The 25,773-nt window shown below is 36.4% G+C and overlaps 1 protein-coding gene and 1 non-coding gene across 3 annotated transcripts in view; one reads left to right on the top strand and one right to left on the bottom strand.

Moving 5' to 3' along the window:
* NUP205 (nucleoporin 205) overlaps positions 1–25,773 on the bottom strand; it is a 78,168-nt gene that overhangs the window by 1,320 nt on the left and 51,075 nt on the right. Inside the window, exons 31-42 of one of the 2 annotated variants that reach the window (XM_036905534.2) lie at positions 19,442–19,590; positions 18,288–18,479; positions 17,283–17,404; positions 15,800–15,938; positions 14,041–14,167; positions 9,990–10,066; positions 7,859–7,987; positions 7,531–7,657; positions 3,406–3,572; positions 1,768–1,891; positions 1,202–1,330; positions 558–616 (exon numbers count right to left, since the gene is read on the bottom strand). In XM_036905534.2, the coding sequence (XP_036761429.2) occupies positions 558–616; positions 1,202–1,330; positions 1,768–1,891; positions 3,406–3,572; positions 7,531–7,657; positions 7,859–7,987; positions 9,990–10,066; positions 14,041–14,167; positions 15,800–15,938; positions 17,283–17,404; positions 18,288–18,479; positions 19,442–19,590 (1,541 nt within the window). Of the gene's footprint in view, positions 1–557; positions 617–1,201; positions 1,331–1,767; positions 1,892–3,405; positions 3,573–7,530; positions 7,658–7,858; positions 7,988–9,989; positions 10,067–14,040; positions 14,168–15,799; positions 15,939–17,282; positions 17,405–18,287; positions 18,480–19,441; positions 19,591–25,773 lie in introns of those variants that run through there. The other variant, XR_005028818.2, reaches the window with a different exon arrangement.
* LOC118922625 (U6 spliceosomal RNA) lies at positions 22,988–23,091 on the top strand. The gene has a single exon (XR_005028831.2). It is a non-coding gene; the product is annotated as a U6 spliceosomal RNA (small nuclear RNA).

Below are 25,773 nucleotides of genomic sequence, written 5' to 3'. Positions count from 1 at the left end.
TTGTTCCTAAGACCTTCCCATTAGTTTCATATGAGATTTTCATTTTAACTGGTTTTGGAATGCCCTTCATTCATTCTGATACTGCTGATCAAGAAGTTACTAAATATATAATACTGTAAAATATAGTCTATCACAGTGGAATTTTTAGTGGCTACTCACAATCTCTCCATTAAATTATTATCTGAAAAATTAAATGTTGAGTAACACTTTGTGCCTCAAAAGTGTACAAAGTTAATCAAAATAAATTAGGAGTTTCCAGATCATAATGCCTATCAGTTACTTCCTATGTTCTGGGCATGACCCCAGGAACCTCACATACAAAACTTCATTTCATTCTGAGAAAACTCCTTAAGGTTGAACTATCATTCCCATTTCTTCAAGGAGGAAATGGCAGCTCCAAAGTTAAGTAAGTTGTTCAAAGTCACACAGCTGTTAGGTGGCCAGGCCATAATTCAAATCAGGTCTTTGTAACAACTCTGAAAATTATCATCTTACTAACACTCTAGGCTTTTCCTTTTTCCTTTCAAAAAGAGAGAGAGTCTGAGCCTAGGCCTCACCTGGTCTAGGTCATGCTGGCTCACTACAGTCAGGCCACTTCTAAAATCCGGGTTGGTTTCTGAAGCAAAGGAATATAGAGATAAAAGACACAGTCAAACCAGCTTAGTGAGTATATACCTACTACACAGTGGAAATCCTGAAGACAGTGAACAATAGTGCCGTGAAAAACAGGGGTCAAGGATGAGAACTCCACTTCAACTTTCAGTAAATGGGAGCCCCAGGAAGCACCTCACTGGTCCAGGCCAGAGTTCTCAAGCTTTTTTTGTTTCTTCCCATTAACAGTCCAATCAATATATGATCATCACTCACAGGGTCCCAATCTAGCAATAAGAATCGTGGCCTGGGCTGACCCACTTTCATTCTTCTGGAAAAAAAATTGTGACCACAGGGCTCAAGAGCTGGGCCAGCCCTAACTGCAAGAAGCTGAGGAGCAGCCTCTAAGATGCTCTTATGCTCTGTACAATTTCCCATGGACAGAAGTATAATCTAAAAAATAGCTATGTGTACAAACAAAATAGCTCTTGATGACCCAATCCACTCATAGTAATCAGGAAACACAAAAAATAAATAAAAACTATAACTAGTTTTTCAAGGCACTAAAATTTATAGGCACTTATCGTTCACAAACTTTCAGAACAGTTACCCTGTAGTCTTCTGCTTTTAAATAAGGTCCTGGAGGCAAACAAGGAATCTTGAGAATCTGTGGGCGTGCAATGTAACAGGTAGTACTCCAGATGGCGCCAAAGAATAAACAGGCAGGTCTCTATGATAACTATGCGGAAGAGCTCACATTAAAGGAAAATAATCTCTGCACGTGTTTTTACAAACCAGTTTCCAAGGAGGAAATAAAAGGCGGAGACTGCACCCACTAGCTCAGTCTAAAGACAGAGGGAGGGCTCCACTGAAGGTATCTCCCCAGAAAGCAGCAAGGTAGGTTGAGAGGGAGGTGGAGCACTGTGTCCTTATCTCCTGTCCAGACAGAAAGTGTCTGTATATATGATCAAGATTATCAGCTACTCTAAAAGGTTAAGAAAAAAAATTTTCAATTGGAATATATCAGGCACTTACTGGGAAAAAAAATCAACAGTGATTATGTCCCTTTCTGCATGGTTTTGATGCCCAATCGTGAGAATAAGCAAACTGTTCCTACATTGGAAAATACTCTTAAAGGTCATCATTGAAAGCCCACTATGATTTTATTAAGGATACAAGAACAAAGGGAAAGAAGTTTTGCTCTATTATTGATCAACTTCACCAAACGCCGTCTTGCTAGAATGTATTTCTGTGCAGTGGAGATCTTATCAACACCAGCAGGCATCACAGACTGACACAACTAAGAAAAAAAAACAAACACAGTATTAAGAACTACTTAAACTGTAACAAAAATTTAATGAAAATCTACTCTAAGAGGGTGGCTTGTAAATACTAAGAAAAATATTCATGTAACTTTAAACAACCTTGAAGAAATAAACATCCTTTATTATCTAGTTAGGAAGCCAGTAACTTAAAAAAATGAAGCTGAAGAAGCAGTTGAATTCCACATGAATATTCATCTGCCACTTTTGAAAAAGTCTTGTCCCTGAATCAGACATGTCCAATCTGCTGATGGGCCAACCAACCCTGAATTTCCTGTCAAATTTACAACAAAACAAAACAGGTTTTTCAACCAGTAGGTGTTAACAATGCCCTGGAGAATTTAACATCTGTCATGTATCTTCTGAAGAAAATGTAAACTTCTAGAGCACAGGCAAAAATAGAGTCATCAATCAGAACGTCCCCTCATCACTCCCCTAGATGGCATATCTATAAGTACCATGGACTGACTTCAAATTCAGACTCCCAGTTTGGCAGAAGGCAGACCGAACACTCCATTGAGATGCTGCAGTTATTAGCAGCGCCTGTAAGCAACATGGGTGGGGGAGTGCTGCCAAGTGTAAACCACACAATTTCAGGGACTGCCTGAACCTAGTCAATAAACTCCTGCCTCAACTTTCCTTGCTAGCTGTATGGCTTTGGGTTAAGTTATTCAAACTTCCAGTGCCTCGGTTTCCTCATTTAAGAAATGGGAGTAGCAACAATATCCACCTCATGTATTCAGGTAGAACTTGTAGCTCAGGGCCTGGCACATCGCAAACACTCGATAAATTAAATGCTTCCTCTGATTATCAGAAGAGGGACAAGGAGTAGGCTTTGACCACTCTTAAGAATGACAAGGAGTCTTCCAGGAAAGCTGGTGCAAACCAGGAATGCAAAATGGTTCAACATCCAGGTTGCCACAGGATACCAAGAGATGCCTTACAGTTCAGCTGTGCCAAACGGGAAAGAAGGCAGGCTTCTTAGGGAGCAAGCATAGCCACTGAGCCACATAAATGCCAAGAGGTGATTCTAGGTCACTGAGAGCAGGCAGTCAAGTCTGATATGCCATCCCATTTGTCTGAAAAATTCACTCAACAGATACTGAATATGCTGAAGGTACAGGGGCATCTTACTCAAGGAACTGCTTCTACTGAATAAGCATCAGCAACAGAAACCTAAGTTTCTCAGCACAGGTTTGAGGGTAGAAATTACCAAAACTTTACTCAGAGGCCAGTCACCATTCTACTGAATAATGGTGGTTTTCTTGAACAGGTACAACTTTACTGTCTTTCATCAAGAGTTTCTATGTTTAAACAGAGTGGGCTAAGGTGAGGGACTCTTCTTCAAGTCACACAGAGGAATCATTTTACTTCCTTTCGTCTCATTGCATCCATCATCTTTACTCAAAAGTTTGACACCAGTACCTTCTCCTTTGTTAGTAAAAGCAATGGCTTCTCAAAAGTTTCCACAGCTCATTATTAAAAGTCATACCTCTTTTATCTCATCCGGTGGAAGCTGCTCTACATTCTGCAGCTTGCTGACACTCTGTCGATGACTGTCATAACAGCTGAAGAAATCATTAGCACTCTGTTTCAGCAGGTAAACAATAATGCCCAAACCAGGCAGGCGCCAATATGGAACCACTGGAGCTTGGGTATCTAATAGAGATGACAATAAAAAAACAATGTTCCACTCACAAGCATTTTATATGAATTTCAAATGACCTGTTTTAAAACAAGGGATGTCCAGAAATTTAATGGCATGTAAACTAATATTAAAACCAACCCAAAACTACTTTTAAATACCACTGTCACTTCAGAGGAGTGGTGAGGAGCTGCTGTCATCAGGTATGTACAGAAGGTTGGAGATCTTGAAAGAATAAGGAAACATGGCTGATGGACACAGATAGACCTTCCCTTTTCCAGGTGAAGATCTCTGAGAACTCTGTGTTATAAACCTTTACCCCCGTCTCCCCCATCCACCCCCCCCAGGCACACCCATACACAAGCCACACACACAAGTCTGGAGCTTCTGGACCACAGTGAATAAATCCTGCTTCACCCTCTGGCTCTAGTTATATGAATTCACTGCCAATCTGCATCTTTCTGGTTGCTATATTCCCAGCTCAAAGTCATTCTTCCAAATAGATGAAATATTCAAAAAATATAATTACACTTAAGCTTTAATTAATCTTTTACCACAGTAATGCTACTTGGATAGCAAAACAGAATGATCTGCCTTTTACTTGATTACCTTCTGATGAGGGTACAAAGGACCAGTGGGATGTCAGAAGTTTGCAGAGGGAAGATATAGAGAGCAGTAAAACTACTATTCTACAGGCAGTCTGTATGGTGCAAAAAGAACAATTTCCTCTTAGGACTGAAGGATTTCTTAAGAAATACCTTAGTAATTTCAACTTCAACTAGAGATAAGCTTTGTGTAAGGGCCCTGACTGATAGGAATACTGAAGGAGAGAGCTGTATTTGCCTCCTTCACTACCATCTCCCTGAACTTTGCTCTCGAGTCAGATCTTAGATTTCCAGGCAGAGGCGAAGAGGGAACAGTCCCCTTCCAGTGGATGTTGCCACCAACCCAAGACAGACCAAGGACATCCTAAGCTCATCGGACTTGCCAGGTTTCCCTTTCCAATCGATCAATGCCTTTCTGATACAGAGCCTTCTCCTAGTGAAATTAGGTTCCCCGGCCCCAGGTAACATCTGTGGGATATCTACCATGGTAGGAAAATATTCACAAAGAGGAGGGTCTAATGCTGGGAGTATTCCAAAGCATTTCAGGAGGTCTCACACACTAATTTGCTCAACCCTAAAAAATACTAGAGCATTCAGAGGTGGTATTTCTTAGATATCAGATGATCATGGCTCATGAGAAATTTGGCTACAGAAACAGATTTCACAGGAAAGATCACAAGATCTAGACAACAGAAGTACTATAGGAAAGGGCCCTGGGATCACAGGTAATAATAAATATACTAAATGATAAGAATGGTGAAAATAACAACAGCTAACATTTAGGTAGTGTTAAGTGCCAGGCACTATTTATATATATTCACATATTTAATCCTGACAATAATTCACTAGGTTGTTTTTACTTCCACTGTCAGATAAAAAAACTGATGCACAAAGAGACTAACTTTTCTTAAGTCATCCCAGTGACTACTGGGATTCAAATCTAGGCGGTTCATCAGCAGTCTGCGTTTTCCACCACTAGGTTAAACTGGCTCTTTACAGCTAAGTATCCTGGAACCTATCACATACCTACCCACTCTCTGTCTAGAATTGGCAGAGGAAAATATTTTCATTAACTCTTTAAAAAGACTGAGGAAAAACAAAGATCAATTTATAAGGCTTCATAAAACTTACCTTTGAGTATTAAACATCAAAGAATGATATGATATGCAAAAAATTGGCTCAAAATGAGAAGAAACTGAATGAAATTTTAATAAACTAGTGATACACAACTAGCATTATGATCAATGTTTCTGAAGAATAAATGACAAAATTATAATTTTGTGTGAAAATCTTATGTTCAGGTTAAATTTATCTTAACAAGTTAGATCCTAGAGGGAAGAGTTAAAGGTCTGTCAAGGTATATAGGCCTATAGGGATTATAAACAGATCAAATTTATCTGCAAACTGCCAGGTAGCAAAGGGACAGATGAGGTTAAATGTCACTGCTGGGTGATAGGAAAACCACTGTTCTAAATGAAAATGGGTGTTTGGGTAGGATTCTGCTGTGCAGAAGAGAGGCATTTTAAATGAAGATATGGATAGGATGAATATAAAATGGATGGAAAAAATTTAAACCACAGAAACCAAAAGCATAAGACATTCTGACAAGGAAGAAACAGGATTTACACTGCCTGATTTCAAGACTTAGTGTAATGTTATGGAAGACAGTGTATAAAGACAATGTCAGTAAGAATAGACACACAGATCAACAGAACAGAATCAAGAGTCCAAAAGTAAACCCAAATTTATGCAGTCAATTGATTTTTAACAAAAGCTAACAAGGTAATCCAAACAGAATCTTTTCAATAAACTGGATACAGGCTCACCAGTAGTAATCAAGGAAATGTAAATAAAACCACAATGGGATATCACACACACACACACTAGAATGGTTAAAGTTTAAAAAGACAGGCATACCAGCACTGGCAAGAATGCCTATCAGCTAGAACTCCCATACCTTGCTGGTGGAGATGCAAAATGACTGTCATTTTGTAAAACAGAATGGCATCATCTTATAAAGTTAAACATACCATAAACGTAGCAATTCCATTCCTAGGTATCTACTCAGATATGAAAATATATGTTCACACAAATTTCTATATGCAAATGTTCACAGCAGCATTATTCATAAAAGCCAAAGAAATGGAAATAAGCCAAATGACTATCAATTAGTGAATAAACAAACTGTGGTATATTTTTACTATGGAATATTGCCCAGCAATAAAAAGGAACAAAATGGTAATACACACAACATGGATGAACTTCAAAGCACTGAACTAAGTGAAAAATGTCAAAAAAATCACACAAAAAACTACATACTGTATGATTCTGTTTATATGAAATTCTGGAAAAGACAAAACTGTTGTGACAGAAAGAGCAGATCCTGGGTCAGGGGTCAAAGAAAACAAGTCAAATGCAAATGGGCAAGAAGAAACTTTTTTAAGGAGAAGAGATGTATTCTACATTTTGATCATGGTAATACTCACTATACATAATTACCAAAATAATTCACACTATATTACTAAGATGGGAGAATTTTACTGTATGTAAATAATACTGCAGTTAAAATCTTTAATCCTACTAGCTAGGACATTTTGTAATATACAAATAGAGCTCTTAGACAATTTACATAAAATAGAGATTATATGTTGTTGCACTAATGTATTTTTCATAACCTCATTCAACTAAATATGTATTTTATGTGAGTAAGCAATTTTCAGGGAAAATAAAATCTTGAAGAGGATGAAAATGTGACAAAATGCCAGACATCCCAAAATAAAAGGCTTTTTGAAATCACCAGCAGTCCACCATTACCACCACCAACCCCAAGATGGGCTTGTCTTTTGAGTGTCCCATGGGGTAATTTAATCAATCCATAATCCTGCCTCATATCCCAAATCTTCCCTAATGTGTCATAAGCGAATCATAGGCTAAGTCAGCTTAACTTAGTACCTAAATTTTACTTTGCTATGTTGACAGAAATTCAGAGCTATAATACAAAACTCAATTTAGACACTGTGTTCAGCATAACATGCACAAACCTGCCCGTTACAGTTTCATATTTTTCACCCAGCTAGCTTACTCTCTATTCCTAGGTAGGTCCTTTCTTTTGGGTTTCAAGTCCAACTCTCCCCACAAGGCTCTTCTAGATTTATCCTAAGAAAATCTTAACTGTCTCTATTCTCTGTAGCTTTCCAGCCATCCACAGGTCTGACAACAGTACCTCCTCACCACTCCTTACAATCATTTAAAAGTTTTCCCATTAACTACTTGTAAAGAAAAAACTGCATCTTACTGGGGCCAACTACAGCTTGTCATTGTCTAGCAGCTTAAATCCTCAAATACAGAAAGGAAGGAATAGGCTCACCTTGCCGGGGTCCATCTCTATTAATGGTTTCTGACAGGCTGGGGGTGAAGAGGCACACAGCATGTTGAAAGGTAGGGGAACTCTGTAACATGAGTGACTGGCAATATTCCATGACGTTGGCACAAATCTACAATGGAAGAAGAGCAGTAACAAGAACTTAGCTCCCCAGTGCCCTACTATCATAGAAATCCAGACTTGAAGGAAAACAGTTACAGATCAGTTTGTAAAATATAACAGAATTATAAATCAGTATGTAAAATTTTTCAGTTACTTTTATCAGATATTTTAAAGACATAAACAACTTTAAGAATGGTTTACACAGTCTTACCTGTTGCATAGCCAGTTCGATCTCATCTTTCTTGCCCACTCTATCTCCCTCCACATTATCATCTTGAAATTTAAACAGACGCAGTCTGTCAGAGCCACTGAAGCGACTTAGTAGTCCTAAGCATTGGCGCTAGAAAGAAAAAGATACTTGTTCATACCTAATTGCACATGCTTAAAATTGGTGGCCTCTTTCTTGGAGGAGGGGGTGTAGAAAAAAGGAAAACTCAGTGGGGAATGGGATCACTGTTTAGAGCACCTGAATTCTTTCTCCAGCTGAGTCACTAAAGATAACACTGTTAAAGTTCACCTTCTTGCAAATGTTATTTGCTTGGCAGTCAACTCATTAAAAGAAACCCAATTTTTTTCCAGCAGTTGATCCCACTATAATCTAAGTGTTGCCAAGCAATTTTTTGCATCACACCAAATAATTCCTTTGTAGATGTCCATTAAATAAACACAAGTTGATAAACAACCAGAGACGAAATAAGATGACAAAGAGAAGACAGTTTGTAAGAGAACACAGGCATGTCCATGATAATTTTGTCTACAAAGGCTCAAATTTAAAAGCTATTATTCCTGCAGTTGCTTCTGGGGACTTGGTAAAGGGGTTGTGAACACACAGGTAGTGTTGGCAGATGAAACGCAAATGCCAACTGCTTGAAATGTTGATTATCTTTCACCTGAGAGTACTATTTGTCCTAATGTTCTCAGAAGGAATGGACAAGCTTTTCAAAATTGGCAGTATATCCAGTGGTTAGTATATGGGTTTGAAATCAGAGACATGAGTTCCAACAGCAGGTATATGACTTTTTGCTGTGAAACCTGGAACAAGTTACTTAACTTCTTCAAGCCTCCATATTCACATTTCTAGAGTGAAAACAGCAATTCCTACCTTTTAAGATTGTTGTCAGGATTACCTGAGACATGGAATTACATTTAAAGTGTTTAGCATATGTGTTCTGCATAGTAAGTAGACAATAAATACATGCACTTTAAAAACTGGTAGTATACACACACAGAAAGTGAAGTACACATATACACACACATATATATCTTATTTAAACTGATGTTAATTACATAATTAGTTTGGACAAGACGTAACATATTAAGGTGACTATAACATGAACTTATTTTGCCAAAATAGTTATATCTGTTTTTAAAACTTGTAACTGGCTGTTTGCTACTCTTAGAGATAAAACAGATGCACTAAGACATTTTCAGAGGTCACCTTATGGAAGATCCTAAGGAAAAAGACAGAAGACTGAAGAAAACCCAAAGTGTCCAGGCTTTATTGGCACAAGTGCAAGCCTTTCTGGAGCGCTGTTCGACAGTGATCCAGAACACCCTACATGTAAACCTTTGCACTCAGGGATACCAGTTACGTTATTTAATATACAGTTTAAAAGATTTGTACACAAAATTGCTGAGGGTGACATTTTTCTTTTGGAGTCTTCAAAAACAGTTTGTGAAAAGAGAAATGGTTAAGAAAATCACTGTCTCAAGAACACTGTACTATAAATAGAATTACTCTGCAGCCAATAAAAAGATGTTCAAAGCAGGCCTGGAGGCTCCCAGAAAAACTGATAAAATATCTAATTAATAAGGTACCTCAATATGTTTGAATGTATTGAAAGATTATACGACTGGAGGAGAGTTCAGAATAAATTAGAAATGAGTACATAAAACCCAAGCAAATAAAAAAAGGAACAATTATTTACTCTAGGGAAAACATAATGTTACATAGACAAGTAACATATCACCATGGTTTAATGATAAATAACGTTTACACAGTAAGAAAAGTAACACTAACTATCTATCTGCAAAAGTATGATATAATTATGTTGAGTTCGGGTGGGCATGATTGTGAGAAATGTACATATTGTATGGTGGAAGGAAAGGAATAAAGAGGTCTAAATTCTCATCCTCCTTGATGGAAAGTCAATAGATTCCCAAAACTGGAAAATCAAGTAGCAGCAATACTAAGCATATTATTTAGAGACACCAAAGGACCTAATGAAACCATCGAAAGTGTTTGTCCAAATTCCAGGGAACAGACTGAGGGTGGGTGAGAGAACTGTTGTATTTTATTATATGGCTTACAGCTGCTCTTTAAAGAAAAAAGAATCAGTTACCTGAAATCTTCCAATATGTCCCTGTAGCTCCATTAGAGATCCTTCATTTACATCAACATCAAGTTCACTTAATATACCTACAAAATTTGGAATGCTTTTAAATGTAGTTTTTTAGTTAATGAAATAAAAACATTAAAAAACTAGGAAAAGCAGTTCTGGTATTTTATATTCTTTATGTGCATAAACATAGACTTTGCCAAGAAGCAGTTTTGAAAAATACAACTTTACAAAGACTGCATGTTCATCAACATACGTTCATTCACATGTGCTCTAAATATAGATTGAATTAATAACTTTACAAGGCACTTCTTAAAGTTTTAGGATAAACCTACTTTTTATTTATAACCATAAAAGTAAAAATTTTCTAAAGTCACCATTAAATTACTTTTTCACCAAAGAGTTTAGAATATGAAACACCAGAATGAAACACATTTCTCTTTGAACTCTTCTAGGTAGTTATCATTTAATTTTTTTCCCCCTTAAACAAAGCATTGTTTGCATAGACACAAAAAAGTTTCTATTCAACCTCTCAGTTTGGATCCACTACAAAATTCCTCAATCTGGCTGACCAACTTCTTAGAGCACCACAGCTCCTTTTATTTCTGGTGGAGCCCTCTAAGCAAACCCACACAGGTCATTCTCCCCCCACTGATTTCTCTGTTCCATGTCTGCAGTCATGCTGAGGAGAACCCACCTGCACCTATCCCAGCAATCCTAACTTCGTTTTTTCACAATTCCTTTAATTCACTTCTTACTTATAAGCATACACTCCACAGTATGTAATCCACAATCTACTCATTTGTCCCTTATAACAATAAGCCCTCCTCTTTCTAGATTTCTCAGCCCATGACTCCAACCTAAACCTACAGAAAATTCTTACTATCTGGAACATGCTGGCTTGTCACACGCCACCTGCCTCCTTATTCCACTAGATCCCAACCCTTCCCACCTCCACCTGCTCTGGAAGTCTGCTCAAAGAATCCCATTCTTCTCCAACACACTAAAATACCCTGCCAGAGGACTTTTCTTTACTATTTGAAAATATGTCCAGGTTTCCCTTGTACTCCAAAACAAAACAAAAACAAGCAACAACCTAGTTAATCTCAAATTCTTGAAACGTTTTTTCTACATTGCTATTTATAATTGTTATGTCCTCCTTTCCCATCTTAAATTAAACCACTTGAACACTGGATTTTGCACCTAACACTGCATGGGACTTTGGCTTTTTCCTCTTTGTCCTCAAACTTTCTGATCTCAGCAACATGTGTGGTTATTCCCCAGTTCTTTTCTCTGCCTGCACATCAACTGCTGTCTCCACTTAGAAACACAACCAATTCTCAGTTTCTGTAAGATCTTCAGTTAAATGCCACTGACAATCCTGCATATACAAAACAATGTGTAACCAAGGGCTAAACTCTGCAGAATAGGATTAACAGGAGTGAAAATTGGTTTTAAAAATTGTTTAAAAAATTTTGATTGGGAGTATATTTGACATTACCTTTTTAAAAAAATTCAAGTACATATATTTCTGACCAATAACTTCCAGGAATTTATCAAGCCTACCAGCTCAATTCTACAAAACTGTACTGTATACACAAACACACACACACAGTTATTAAATGCCACACTGTTAGAAATTTTAAAAAATATAGTAATAGTATGTTGTAGGAGTTTGGTTAAACAACAGAGGTCTGATTAACTATCTCACAATGAGAAAACTATGTAGGCAATAAAAAAGATGAGGCAGGAGTTATATGTGCTGATGAGAAAAGATCTCCAAGACACAAGGGGACAAAAAGTTACAAAGCAGTGAGTATGGTACAATTTCACTTGAATAGGGAAGGAAATGTTTATACACACATGTATATAAATCTCTAGGAAAATAAACTAAACTGATAACTGATTCCTTTTAGAGAGCAGGAATTGCTGGTCAGGGTATTTTTACTCTGTCCTTTTGATTGAATTTATCATGAGCATGTTAAAATAAATTGTGTTTTTAGAATATGATCTTATTACACTGTCAGGATCAGATGTTGCTATTAGCAAAATAAAGAATTTGTATGCATTAAAAAAAATTAATGTAAGGAGATTTCATCAATAAAACCACCTTGTCAGAGGATTTGATAAAAGGTAAATTTTCTTTATATCTAAATTCAAGGCTTTTGGGTTGGGATGGCAGAATGAAGTGATATCATAGAATGTTCATCCTATCATCAACCTACAAAATGAATGAAATTCAACAGAAAAGGAATGGGACCAACTTTGCCATAATCACTGAAGAATGGTGGTGGCTAAAAAAAAAAGGAGAGTAAATTCTGGTGGCCTAAGCAGCATGATCTAGCTCATGACCCTTCCCCATCCCTCAGAAGCAGTATGGTGAGAAGAAGATAAACCAACACAGTCTTGCAAATTCTCATAGAGACTCTGCAATTTGCAGAGAAGCATATTAGAGTAATCAGGTAAGCCTTGGAGAAATCAAAGGAACACTGTTAGGAGGAAAAGCGCCATATAGCACTATGGGACCCTAGTAGAAGCAAGAAGGATGGCCTGACTTGGTACTAAGGACACTGTGGTGAATTGGGGAAACGAGCACAGTAAAACCACAGAACTGAGAAACACTATGTCTGCGTGGAGTGGAGGCCTAGGATCACTTCAAAATGAGCAGAGGCTCCAAGTGCTTCAATAGGGACTGCACTCTGCTCTCCTAAGCCCTCTTTTTTTCCCAATACAAAGAGCTCAGCACTGAGATAGGCTGGAGAGGAAAAAGTATTGAGGGTGGTGGGACGGAATCAGGGTTGGCCTCAGACTTCACCAGAGCAACATTAAGATGGAGGCAGTACAGACAGGATTTAAGCACACAGGCCCAGAAGGTATATGGCTGGCAAACTATACTACCAGTATAGTCTATGTGACTTTGGACAAGTTAATCTCTCTCTGCCTCAGTTTCCTCATCTATGAAATGTGGGTAGTAATAGCTTTACCTCATAAAATTGTCACGAGGATTAAAATAAATTAACATGCTAAAAAACAGTATTTGACATATAAATGCTTGATAAATATGAGCGATTATCATTAATATTACAAATTTTCAGAGAAAGAAATCATAATCAACTATGCTGTCATTTAAGAATAAGGGCAACTTTTAGATGTTCATAAGCTTTAGAGAATTCAGAGACTGTAATATACTTCTTCTTGGGAGATGGAACCTCGATGCAAACTAAAAATATCAAGAGGTAACTCAGGAACAGCAAGGCCCTTAGAGGAAAAAAAAACGGTTTATTTTTTTAATGAATCCATGTAAATATACAAGTATATCTAAACAGCTGAGGAGCATGGTTGCAGGATTGCATGTAAATATTATAAAACCTGACAAAGTAAAAATAATACAAACATGATCTGATGGTGGAAGAACTATAAGTCATTTGATCTTTCACATCAGGAGTTAATGGATTCTGTCTAAAACATACATGTAATAAATTAAAATGAAAAAGAAATGACCAAATTTTCTTAATAATTTTTCATCATCTTTTCTTCTTCTTAATCATAGTGATCTTTTAAGAACTAATATCTCTTATACTCTTGTAATGATGAAACATTTGTCTGGAATTCAGCAATGTCTTTAATTTTTCTTCAATTCATTTTTTATCTGTTAAGTGCATGTAAAATTAGTTGTTTTCTAAAACTGCATGCAAACAGTAATTCCATTCTCATAAGTTACCCCTGTATGTCTCTGTTTCTCTGTATTTACCTTGCTTTCATATATACATATACATAGAACAGTTTCTGAAAAGCTATTTGCCAAGTGTTAACATCTGGTAATTTCTAGGTAGTAGGATTCTGAGTGTTATTTATTTTCTTGAACTCTTTGAAGTTTTTATATGAGCAGATACCATTTTCATAAATACAAATTTATTACTTGAAAAAAAAGCAGTTAATTCTTAGCAACAATTTTAATTAAGTCATATACAGCTGCAAATAAAAACCTCACTTGATTAAGTGTGTGTCAGTCTGTAAATATTTATTGTAAGTCCACTCAATGTAATCAACTCACCAGGAAGTGCTGCTTTACTTATGATTCCTGTCAGCAGAGCCAATTCCTGCAAAGACCCGGCACTAACATCCTGACAGCGCAGGATAGCTTGTATAGTATCAGAATGCGAAATGAGAAACTGCAACACCTAAGCAGAAGGGAAGGACAAGAAATGGAAAGAACAGAGGTGGAAGAGTAGGAAATTACATTATAAATTTATAATTCATCTTTTTAATATCATTGAAGCAAGTAATTTGATGTAATGAATTATGATGGATGTAACATTAGATAAGCAATTGTCTTTTGCATTTATATAGTTTATTCAAGAACCAAACATTTAACTAAATTCCTTGGAAAGCTAAAGGATTATTGCAAAGTTTAGAAACTAACATATTTAGAAGCTATTGTAGAAGAGTACAATATAACTTAAAATTACTATATGAAAACTCTTTCTTGACCCCATTTTCTTTTTTTTGTCCAAATGGAACTAGAATGTGAGTTTAAAATGAAGGAGTATAAAAAGGACTTACAGTATTCACATTGCTCTATGAAAGTCTGACTAGCCTGACATGGGGACAATTACATAAAAGCTTTCATTTAATTCTCCTTTTGGTATGTTAAATGTGAATGAGATAAAAATCCTGACCTCCAAACGCAGCCTTCCACCTTGGCATTTTGTAGTGTACCATCACGAAGGACTAATGATTTTCACATAAGCCATTTCAACTAGATTATAAACGCCTTAGAGGGAGAGACTATGCCAATAACAAGACAAATACCTGAATCACTCAGGAACTGTGTCCCTTTAATTTTTTAATGAATTTCTGGCATTAGCCCATAATTGCTGATGTAGAACTCAGTAATTTGTAATTTTAAAAGCTCCTCAAGGAGTTCTGCTATAGTCACTACAAGACTGGGATTGGAAAACTACTGTCTTCTATCACAATGTTCCACTAAAAAATCTTAACCTCAACTGAAAGGAAGACTAGAAGAGTCCTTGAGCTTTAATGAGTTGAGCACCCATGAGAGGGGCAGAATGTCACCTAGACTAATGCAGGGAAAAACAAAGTGCCACAAAGAAACAGCAGCATTCTATGGTGCTGAGATAAGCCTGAAGACTGACGGCAGGGAAAGCAGATAAAATTACTACAAATTCTTAGGACATAGTTTCTGAGGGTGTCACAGTAATACAGCAATACAATAAAAGACTGCAATTCATAATAAGCCTAATTAATCAGCTAAAAAGCTAAATTACTTATTATATTATTAGTTTAAGAAAACAAATATTTTTTTTGAAGGTTTCACTGAAAAGCAAAAATAAAACTAATTTCTGATGCTCAAAGAAAAAAATATTAGAAAATTCACTGACTTAAATTACTTCAGTCCCTAAATGTGACATTATCATCTATCTTTTGTAATTTTCTGCAAGGCCTAACAGAGTACATAGCCTCCTCTCAAAAAATACCTCTTTAAAATTACATTTTAGAAGCCAGCTTATTCATATCACAGTAACTGCTTCCGCTTATAGAAGAACAAATTACATTCTTACTTTCTATTTCGCTGTTCTATTAATTAATTGTGGTGTTTCATTCAAACAAGAATACAAAGAATGGGCCAATGAAATGCAAAACAATGTACAGAGGACTGTTTTCAATACCTAGGACTGCCACAAACAGTATAATGAAGGTAAATTCGCTTATGCTTTCTATGCCTAGGGTCTCTGCATTTGTGAAATGAGGATTTTGCACTAGACAATTTCTACATTAAGTACTCCCCTTACCTGCCCTGCTGCCTGCAAGTGCTGGGCCATACTAGATGTAAGGATGACCTGGCATAAGCGGAGAGCCGGAAGGAGAATTTGACGATACCGGTCCACTGGAGTAGGGATGAACATGGGGGGCTCTCTCATGCCAAACATGCTTCATTCATTTCCACCAAACAAGGAGAGAAACAGTTGAACAATTAGGGTACACTCTACCAGACCCTGCCATCTCCACGACAAACCATCAAAGGTGGCAGATTAGGATGTGAAGTTACTAATGGGCACTCTGCATCCCATACAATTAGTAAAAACACAATTATTTGAATTTTGAAAAATCTTCATAAAGAAAATATGCACCATTTGAAAAGACGATGCTTGGACTTTCCTAAACCTATTTATTTTATTCTAAATATCCCCATGGGCATAGAGACTATGAGTAAGAAACAATTAAAAAGAAAAAATGTTTACTTCCCCCAAATTTCCCTCTCCTATACCCAAACCCAAAAATCAATTTACATTGTCGATTGTATTAAAAAATACCAAGACTTAAAAAGTTAAAAAGTTTGCAAAATCACTAACTTTTAAGATTGTCTGAGAACATTGTATTAATAAACTATTATTTACTGTAAATATTCAAATTTTTGACAAAAGAGAACGATTGCCAATATGGGAATAAAAAGAAGTAAGAGAAAGGCTTTATACAGACAAGTGATAACAATATGCTATGAACTGAGTAATGTAATTAACTCAATCCTCTTTACCCAATGTGAAATGATAACTCTCATGTTTAAAACATTGGTAAGCAATAAAAAAAAATTTTTTTGGGGGGGTTAAACAATTCTACAGGTAAGCCTGAAAAACTCAAATATTCAATTTGGCAATGGATCTTTCGAAGAAAATTAGTAAAACTGACCAATGTATTATTTACTGTTAGAAGAGTATGCTATCTGCCTAACAATGTTGTGGTCTAACAGAAAAAGGAAAAAGAAAATCTATTTTCAGACTGAACTTGGAAATCTGTTAAAAGGCTTGAAATTTAAAATAATTGACTTGAAGCTTTCAAATTAGTAAACAGATGGAAATGTTAAAATGTTTTACCATAAACGGTAAAATGTTAAAATGAGAAAAATATAAAATACTATTCAAGTCATAGAACACTACTGAAGTCAGGAAAAGGAAATCCACAACAAATTAGAATTACAATTCTTTAAAAGACTATTACAACTTAAAACATGTATTACAACTGAACAAAACAATTAAGTTGGGAAGAAAAACATTTATTAACAAAATGCTCTCCCATTTCCCTCTTATATTACTGCTCCTACCCTCTTTTATCCAACTTCCATTTATTAGTAAATGGCAGGGGTGTAAAAAAAATTTTTTAAATCAAAAAATACTGCTCAAACAGAATTATAAACCAGGCAAAACTGTTTGGAATTTCTTTTTTCCTTAATACTCCTTTACGGGAAACTTAACCAAACTAGTCCTTATGGACACTTACCCCTGTGGGTCCATTTCTGGGCGCATGTCATAGACTTGGCACTGTGCCAGTCTCACAATCACCCCCGACCTTAGCAGCTCTAAAGCGCCCTGCTGTATCTTAGCCACTCTTGTGAGAAATGCCTAAGAAATTATGAAAGGAACATCATCAGTGGAGAAATCATATCCAAGGGGCTCAGATAAAAGAGAGACTCCCTTATTGCATATTCCTGATCTTTTAATCATCAGAGAAATTCTCATCTAGCTGTGAAGGGGCACATTATACCACCCTTCTCATATGATTTTTATGAGGATTAAACGGCACAGTGTATCTGAAGTGCCGTACACAATGCCTTGTATGACTGAAGTAGTCAACTAAACTATAGTTTCTGTCGTTGTGTGGGCAATGGAGGGCAGGGAAGAGCGTTTCGCTAACAGCTGTAGCTCTCATACCTAGCACCATGCCTGGTGTACAAAAGGCATTAATAAAATACTTGCTGAGTAAGTGAGTGGAGGGAAAAACGAATGAGGACTCTAAGACGTGCTTCTATTACTATTGACACTGTTATTTTTAATCAGGAAGAAACAATTAAAAATTAGAGGAAAAGAAAAGATGGATTACATACTGTGCTGAAAATCCTGTGTTTAAAGTAGAACCAGCACATCTACCTTGGGAGCTCAGTAGGCACCTGATGCAGTCAGAATCTTGCTGTGGAAGGACAATGTGGCTTACTACTCTCCTCGCACAGCACAGGGTGTCATACCACTGGCCACTGCCAACAACCTAAGCGAGTGAGTGGCAGTCCCATGACCCAGCTAACCCTCAGGCGCACTTCAACTCAACTTTGGCATGCTTAGAAGATACATTTCCAGCACATGTTCCTCAATTTAAAACTCCTAAGATATGTATACAATTCACATGATAGATATATTCAAAATGCAAGCAGCATTAATGCTCTTTAATACATCCATAGCCCCAAGTGGAAAATGAGCTGTTATTTAACTTTCAATGAATATAAAGCCTTACCATTTTGGATTCGTAAGTATAAAGGGCTTTTAAAAGGGGAGGTTGTGGAATGAGTAAGCTCTGCAAAGTATGGTCATCTTCTACCAAGCTGTCCACAAGCACCTTCAAATAGCCACTGTTAGAAATATACAAAAGCCATTGCTGCTGCTTATCTACAGAGACAATCCGATCAAGTAGAGCCAGTGCCAGCATCTGAAGAAAGAATAAATTCAAGTCCAAAACACGGAGGTGGCTACCAAAATCAATGAAAGGAACTGCTTTTATCTGGAAATATTCAGAACTTTTCTTATAAGGAGGATAGTTGCTTGCAATGAAACTTTCCTATTTTCCTTTATTGAGAAATTGAAAGCTATGTATCCAAAATCTTGATTAATAAAAGGAAAATATTCAGGTTATATTTCTGAAACAAAACCCTATATATTAAAACAGTGGCATTAAATATGTTTTTCAGAATCTAAATATTACTAGTTGGAGGAAAAGGTTTTTAAAAATAGCTTTTTTCCCTAATTACAAAGCTTTAAATGCTCATTACAAAAAACAAAGAAAAGTATATAGAATATACATAGTCTAAACACAGTTAATTTTTATCTATCTCCTCCCAGTCTTCTTTCTATGCACAAAAACCCTTCAAATATTTTTCTAACATAACCAAGAACTTACTACACAGTTTATATTTTACCCTATTTTTAAAAATCCTGTTTCCCATGATCTTCAAAAACATGATTCAAATGTTGTGTCATTTTCCACCAGTCCAAAGTTATTTTCTCATTGCATTATCATAGTATGCAAAGAAATACAAATGAAAATTCTCCACAAAGCAGAGAAAGATATATTTAGTATAAAAGCTGTTTACACAGAATTCTCTTAATAAAAGAGCTTTATTAAGCAGCATCTCTGTTGTTTCTACCAGTATAAGGATGACCTTAAAAACAGCAGAAACATTATTCTGAGGGAAAATTCTGAACTAACTGAGATTTTGAACAGAATTAAAATATATGAATAAACAAAACAGAATTTGAAATTATAGCAAATAAGCAAACTCACTAAAATACTTTACAGAAAATAATTCTCATATCTAACATACACTTGAAAATTTATACTTTCAGAAGTCAAACTACTTATTCAGTTATACTACTAAACAGGAAATACTATACCCTTCCAATCTCATGACCATCACAAGCATCTCGACAGACCACTTCCATGAGGGCAGCGCCATAGCTCTCAATGATAGCTATGTTTTCTCGCTGTAATTTACTAAATACATCTTCAGGGGCTGTCAGTCTTTCCCACATGGTTTTCTTGGCTAAAAGGGTTATAACAGGAAAAGTATATAACATTTCAATGAAAAACAGTTTGGAAACTTGAATAATTACACCTCAGACACAAGTAGAAAAATCCTTTCATGCTGCATGTACACAAAGGCCCACCAACCAGTAAGTTCTGATTTCCTTTCTCCTCTTAACTCTTGATAATTTATACTTGGGGCCAGCAAAGGCCCATGGGAGAAATCTGACCTATTTTTTATAAAGTTTCAATGCAACACAGCCATCATTATTCATTTTCACATTGTCTCTGGCTGCTTCCCCACTATAATGGCAAAGCTGAGTAGTGTAAAAGACAGCATATAGCTTGCAAGGCCTAAAATACTATCTGGCACTTTACAGAAATAGTTTGTTGGTATTCTGGCATATATCATCCAATTTAAGACTCACTGTTTCATAAAACATATGTTGCCATTTCTACTATATTATGAAAACAACTCAATTATTATTTCCTGCTCCCTGGAACTGAAAATAGTCAGCCACCAGATGATTACTCATTTCTGTTTGTATTGTGAAAAACTGGAAATAATCTAAATGTCCAAAACTGGGTAGGCTAAATGAATTGTGGTATGTCCACATGTGGAAAAACCAAGAGAGCTAATCAAAATATTTAATGAAGGGGGAAAAAAAGTCTATAAAATACTAAGTGGAAAGAAAAGGGAGTTTATAAATCAATACAAAAAGATGGTAAAGCTGTGATAATTATCTTAGAAGAGTAGAATATGTGACTATTTCTTACTTTTATTAGTATGTTCCAATAAACGTTTATCTTGACATAAAAAATAAAAGGCATTTTTAAAATACCTTTATTTATAGTTATTAATTTTCAGTCAGGTTCTAAGGTTCTAGGACCTGACTCAGACTGTAAATAAACAAAAGGAGTGGTTAGAAATGTACATCTAAATTCATGTCAAGCAATAAGCCTATACTTACTATGCACACAAATATAGTATAGCTAGTTTTTAAGCCACTTACTGAAGTCAGACTCAAAGGAACAGAGTCAACAGCAGGCTCTATGAAAGATGCTCTATGAAATCCTTTTAGTTTCACTACTTTATGACAAAAATCACAAGTGTATTTGTATATAATTCTAGATCATACTAATGCCTAGACCATAAAAATTTGAAGTCTCACAAAAGGATTCTCAAAAATTTTTTAATGCCAATAAATTGTTTTCTGATCTTCTCTTTAAAAAGATAAATGGATATTATAGTTTTATAAGCAAAAGAATAAGAATATTCTTGCTAAAGTCACAATAGCCCAAAACTATAAGCAGAGCACATAATTCCTTATTCTCAAATATAAGGTACTATTGAATACCATTAACTTGTCAAATTTAAAAAGAAAATCCAATTTAAAAAAACAGAACATATGAGAAAACCTTATAAGTGCTTAGAATCACAATTTAAACAATTTTAAAATTAAGAAATCAACTGCCATCTTCCACACAGCTATATCAGTTGTAAATTAAAGTTGAGTAAGCTCCTAGAAAACAGAAAGTTAATAACGAATTTGTTTTAAAAACAATATAATCCTAATCCATTTTACAGAGATTACAGCAAAGCACTCAAACAAGACTAATCCCATGGAAATAAAGAAGGATGAAGTATCTCTACATGGAAGTGTTAACGTTACAGGATGGCTTCATGAACTTTTATTGGAAACATTTATCTCATTAAAAATAAACTGAAAAATGTGTATCTTTGTCATTATAAATCTGTCTTTAAATGTGAAATATTTTTATAACACGACAGCTTAAGAAACAAACCAATGAAGAAATCAAGAATTTAACAATTATGTTTCATATTAAACATTTAGGTTCCTGTCAAATTATCCACATTTTCTCCTGCTGGTCACCAGTAGAATACAGAGAGAAAATAAAGGTGAAAAGAATACAGAGTGATTTATAAGATATTTATAATGTCAACTCCTGTCAACTCACCCCCAGGGATTACACATGCAAAAGCAACGCTGAATTTTAACAACATGGTTCTTAATTAGGGAGACATATAAGAATCCTCCAAAGAATTGTGTCAAAAGAATATACACTTTGGTTGGGCTCCAGATCTACTGCATTGCCAGCTCAAGGCAACAGGATCCACCCATTGGGATTTTCTATATGCTTCAGAGCCATTTGAATTTCCCTTTCCATAAACTGTCTGTTCCTATCCTTTGCTCATTTTTCTACTGGGTTACTGATTTATAGGTGCTCTTTACATAATAATAGTCTTTTGTGATATGTTACAAATACATTGCTGGTAGATATTATCTAGCAAATTACAAATTACAAAAAGATAAAATAAAAAGTTGAAGATGTGAGGTGCTACAATGAAGAAAAAAAATATTGTTACAAATCACGAAAGCTGAATTTTGGTTTTCAGATTTGTCACAGCCAGCCAAGTTCAGTCATTTTAAGTCAGAGATTCCTTTCACACAAAAGGAAAATGGGAAAATGGCTGCCCAGTATCCAGTTTATGGTTATATTAAAAATACAGTAAATGTGTATGGAAAAATAAGTACATGAACACCCAGAATTCAATTTTGGTTTAAAAAAGTAGGTAGCGTCTAGTACAAAAGTATGTATCCAATAAATGTTTATTAAACTTAGTATTTCTGATTTTAAATATAAAAACACTAGTATCTAGGGAATAAAGTACTCTATTTAAAGTAAGTCCAAATAATCAGTAATTATGACTAAGAAAAAAACGAAGGGATGAAATTACTCTAAAAATAAATCAATGGAAAATGAAACAGAATTTTCTTTTATGGTCACACTGCTTTAGTACGTCTTGAGAATGACTTATAAAAAGCATGTTGTACAGCGCCACCTAGTGGTTACGGGGTGTTTTTTGCCAATTCAACAAAATGCAATGTTAAAATTTTAGACAAAGAGGGAATAGGGGAGGTGTGTTGGAGGGTGAGCACAGAGTGGAATCCCCATTACTATCTTTCCAAAAAAAATTTCCTATTTGTTTAAAAAGCTTCTCTGAACTATTCTTTTATTTTTAATAATCTTAAAAATATTTTTGTGCATTATTTAAGTGGGTAGGACATTTCTATAAATAGATCATTTGGCTGTTAAGGAAGATATGTAAACTTACACAGCCAGTAAAGAATAATATGTGATAATCTTGGCCTTACACAGAGTGTAGTCTTTAAGAATCTATGTACAAAATAACAAATACTCATAAAGTTCTCAAAAGGACACAAGGAGTCTATTACCAGAGGTGTTTATGACAAGCTCTTAAACAACTGAATTACTCTGATTTAGAGTACTAGGTGTTGGTCTGCTGAATGGTTAAAACATTTTTTCAAATTTGGAGACCAAAGAATCTAGATTATTACTCTTAATACTCTTAATTAAAAATGCTCACTACAGTGCTTGCTTCAGCAGCACATATACAATTGGAACGATACAGAGAAGATTAGCATGGCCCCTGTGCAAGGATGACACGCAAATTCATAAAGAGTTCCATATTTTGGGGGCATTATGATTAGCAGACATAATGTGTGGGGGGCGCATGGGGAGGGCTGCACAACACAGAGAAGACAATTAGTGATTCTACAACATCTTACTATGCTGATGGACAGTGACTGTAATGGGGTATGTGGGGGGGACTGGATGATGGGGGGAGTCTAGTAACCATAATGTTGCTCATGTAATTGCAGATTAATGATACCAAAAAAAAAAAAAAAGACAGGGGAAAAAAAATGCTTACTACATTTAAGAAAGCAGCATTTGTCAATATTTTAAGACTGCCTATTTTCTGACCAAGAAATTTTACTTGGGACTTATCTAAGAAGAACTTCACATTAGTACAGAAACACATAGTGTGTTATTGTGAGAGTTTAACTGGTACAGGAGATTTGGTAGAATTTACTAAAATAAAATATGCATACTCCTTCATATGGATGAAGCATCTTTCTTGGAAAATACATAGGCATATAAAAGAATATTTTATACAGCATTTTTGTGATGGTAAAAAAATTAGAAACAACTTAAATGCCTATGAGTAAAGCATATGGTTAAGTAAATGTTACTTCCATACTAAGGAAGAACATTCATTTTAAGATTCAACTAGGTATATACTGTGATGAACTGCAAAAGAAGAAAGATGGTATACACACTACATATAACATGTTATTCAACGGTACCAGAGGAAAGAGGAGTTAAAAATATGTAAGCTAAAGTAGTATTTGAGGGTTTGCTTTTACAGTACTCATGTATTATCTTCAAATTTTAGAGAACCAAGCCTTTTTTGACTTCAGAGTAAACACTTTAATGATCCATATTCACTTATTATAGCTTTTTTTTAGCTAAAGATGAAAACTGATTTCTTAAAATTTAAAGTAACCAATCTCTAGAGAGGGGGCGGAAGATGGCGGCATGAGTAGAGCAGCGGAAATCTCCTCCCAAAACAACATATATCTATGAAAATATAACAAAGACAACCCTTCCTAGAATAAAGACCAGAGGACACAGGACAATATCCAGACCACATCCGCACCTGAGAGAACCCAGCGCCTCGCGAAGGGGGTAAGATACAAGCCCCGGCCCCGCGGGAGCCGAGCGCCCCTCCCCCCAGCTCCCGGCGGGAGAAGAGCAGGCAGAGCGGGAGGGAGACGGAGCCCAGGGCTGCCGAACACCCAGCCCCAGCCATCCGGGCCAGAGTGCAGGGCCCTCGATACTGGGAAAACAGGGCAGCAAGAACAGTGAGCAGGCACTGGAGGCTGGGCGACAGAGGACATAAGAAAAGCGCGCGACCATTTTTTTTTTTTTTGCTTTTTTGCTGCTTTGTTTTGGCGAGCGCTTTTTGGAAGTCTTAAAGGGACAGGGACCCCAATATTAGGGAAACAGGGCAGAAAGACCGGTGAGCAGAGTCCTGAGGCTGGCACCAGAGAATAAAGAAAAACGAACGACCACCTTTTTTTTTTTAATTAAAAATTTTTTTTTTTTTTTTAAATTAAAAAAATTTTTTTTCTTGTTTTTTTTTGTGGTAGTTGTTTTGTTTTGGCGGGTGCTTTTTGGAAGTCTTAAAGGGGCAGGGCGGGCCACTTAATCCAGAGGTAGGGAATCCGGGATCTCTGGGCACCCTAACCCCTAGGCTGCAGGGAGCAGGGAGGCCCCTTACGGAGATAAATAGCCTCCCAGCAGCTCCTGCTCCAACGCGACTCCACCATTTTGGAGTAGCTGCCCGAGCCAGGCCACGCCCACAGCAACAGCGGAGATTAACTCCATAGCAGCCGGGCAGGAAGCAGAAACCCTGTCTGCGCACAGCTGCGCAGCACAAGCCACTAGAGGCCGCTGTTCTCCCAGGAGAGGAGGGCCACAAACCAACAAGAAAGGAAGTCCTTCCAGCCGTCACTCGTCCCAGTTCTGCAGACTATTCCTATCACCATGAAAAGGCAAAGCTACAGGCAGACAAAGATCACAGAGACAACACCAGAGAAGGAGACAGACCTAACCAGTCTTCCTGACAAAGAATTCAAAATAAGAATCATAAACATGCTGATAGAGATGCAGAGAAATACGCAAGAAAAATGGGATGAAGTCCGGAAAGAGATCACAGATGCCAGAAAGGAGATCGCAGAAATGAAACAAACTCTGGAAGGGTTTATAAGCAGAATGGATAGAATGCAAGAGGCCATTGATGGAATTGAAATCAGAGAACAGGAACGCATAGAAGCTGACATAGAGAGAGACAAAAGGATCTCCAGGAATGAAACAATATTAAGAGAACTGTGTGACCAATCTAAAAGGAGCAATATCCGTATTATAGGGGTCCCAGAAGAAGAAGAGAGAGGCAAAGAGATGGAAAGTATCTTAGAAGAAATAATTGCTGAAAACTTCCCCACACTGGGGGAGGAAGTAATCAAACAGACCACGGAAATACACAGAACCCCCAACAGAAAGGATCCAAGAAGGGCAACACCAAGACACATAATAATTAAAATGGCAAAGATCAAGGACAAGGAAAGAGTGTTAAAGGCAGCTAGAGAGAAAAAGGTCACCTATAAAGGGAAACCCATCAGGCTAACGTCAGATTTCTCAACAGAAACCCTACAGGCCAGAAGAGAATGGCATGATATATTTAATACAATGAAACAGAAGGGCCTTGAACCAAGGATACTGTATCCAGCACGACTATCATTCAAATATGACG

Source organism: Manis pentadactyla, chromosome 7 (assembly GCF_030020395.1).
Source record: "Manis pentadactyla isolate mManPen7 chromosome 7, mManPen7.hap1, whole genome shotgun sequence".
In the NCBI taxonomy this organism is placed as follows: Eukaryota; Metazoa; Chordata; class Mammalia; order Pholidota; family Manidae; genus Manis; species Manis pentadactyla.
The sequence above is the reverse complement of the archived record's forward strand: the minus strand, read 5'-3'. Positions and strand labels throughout refer to the sequence as shown.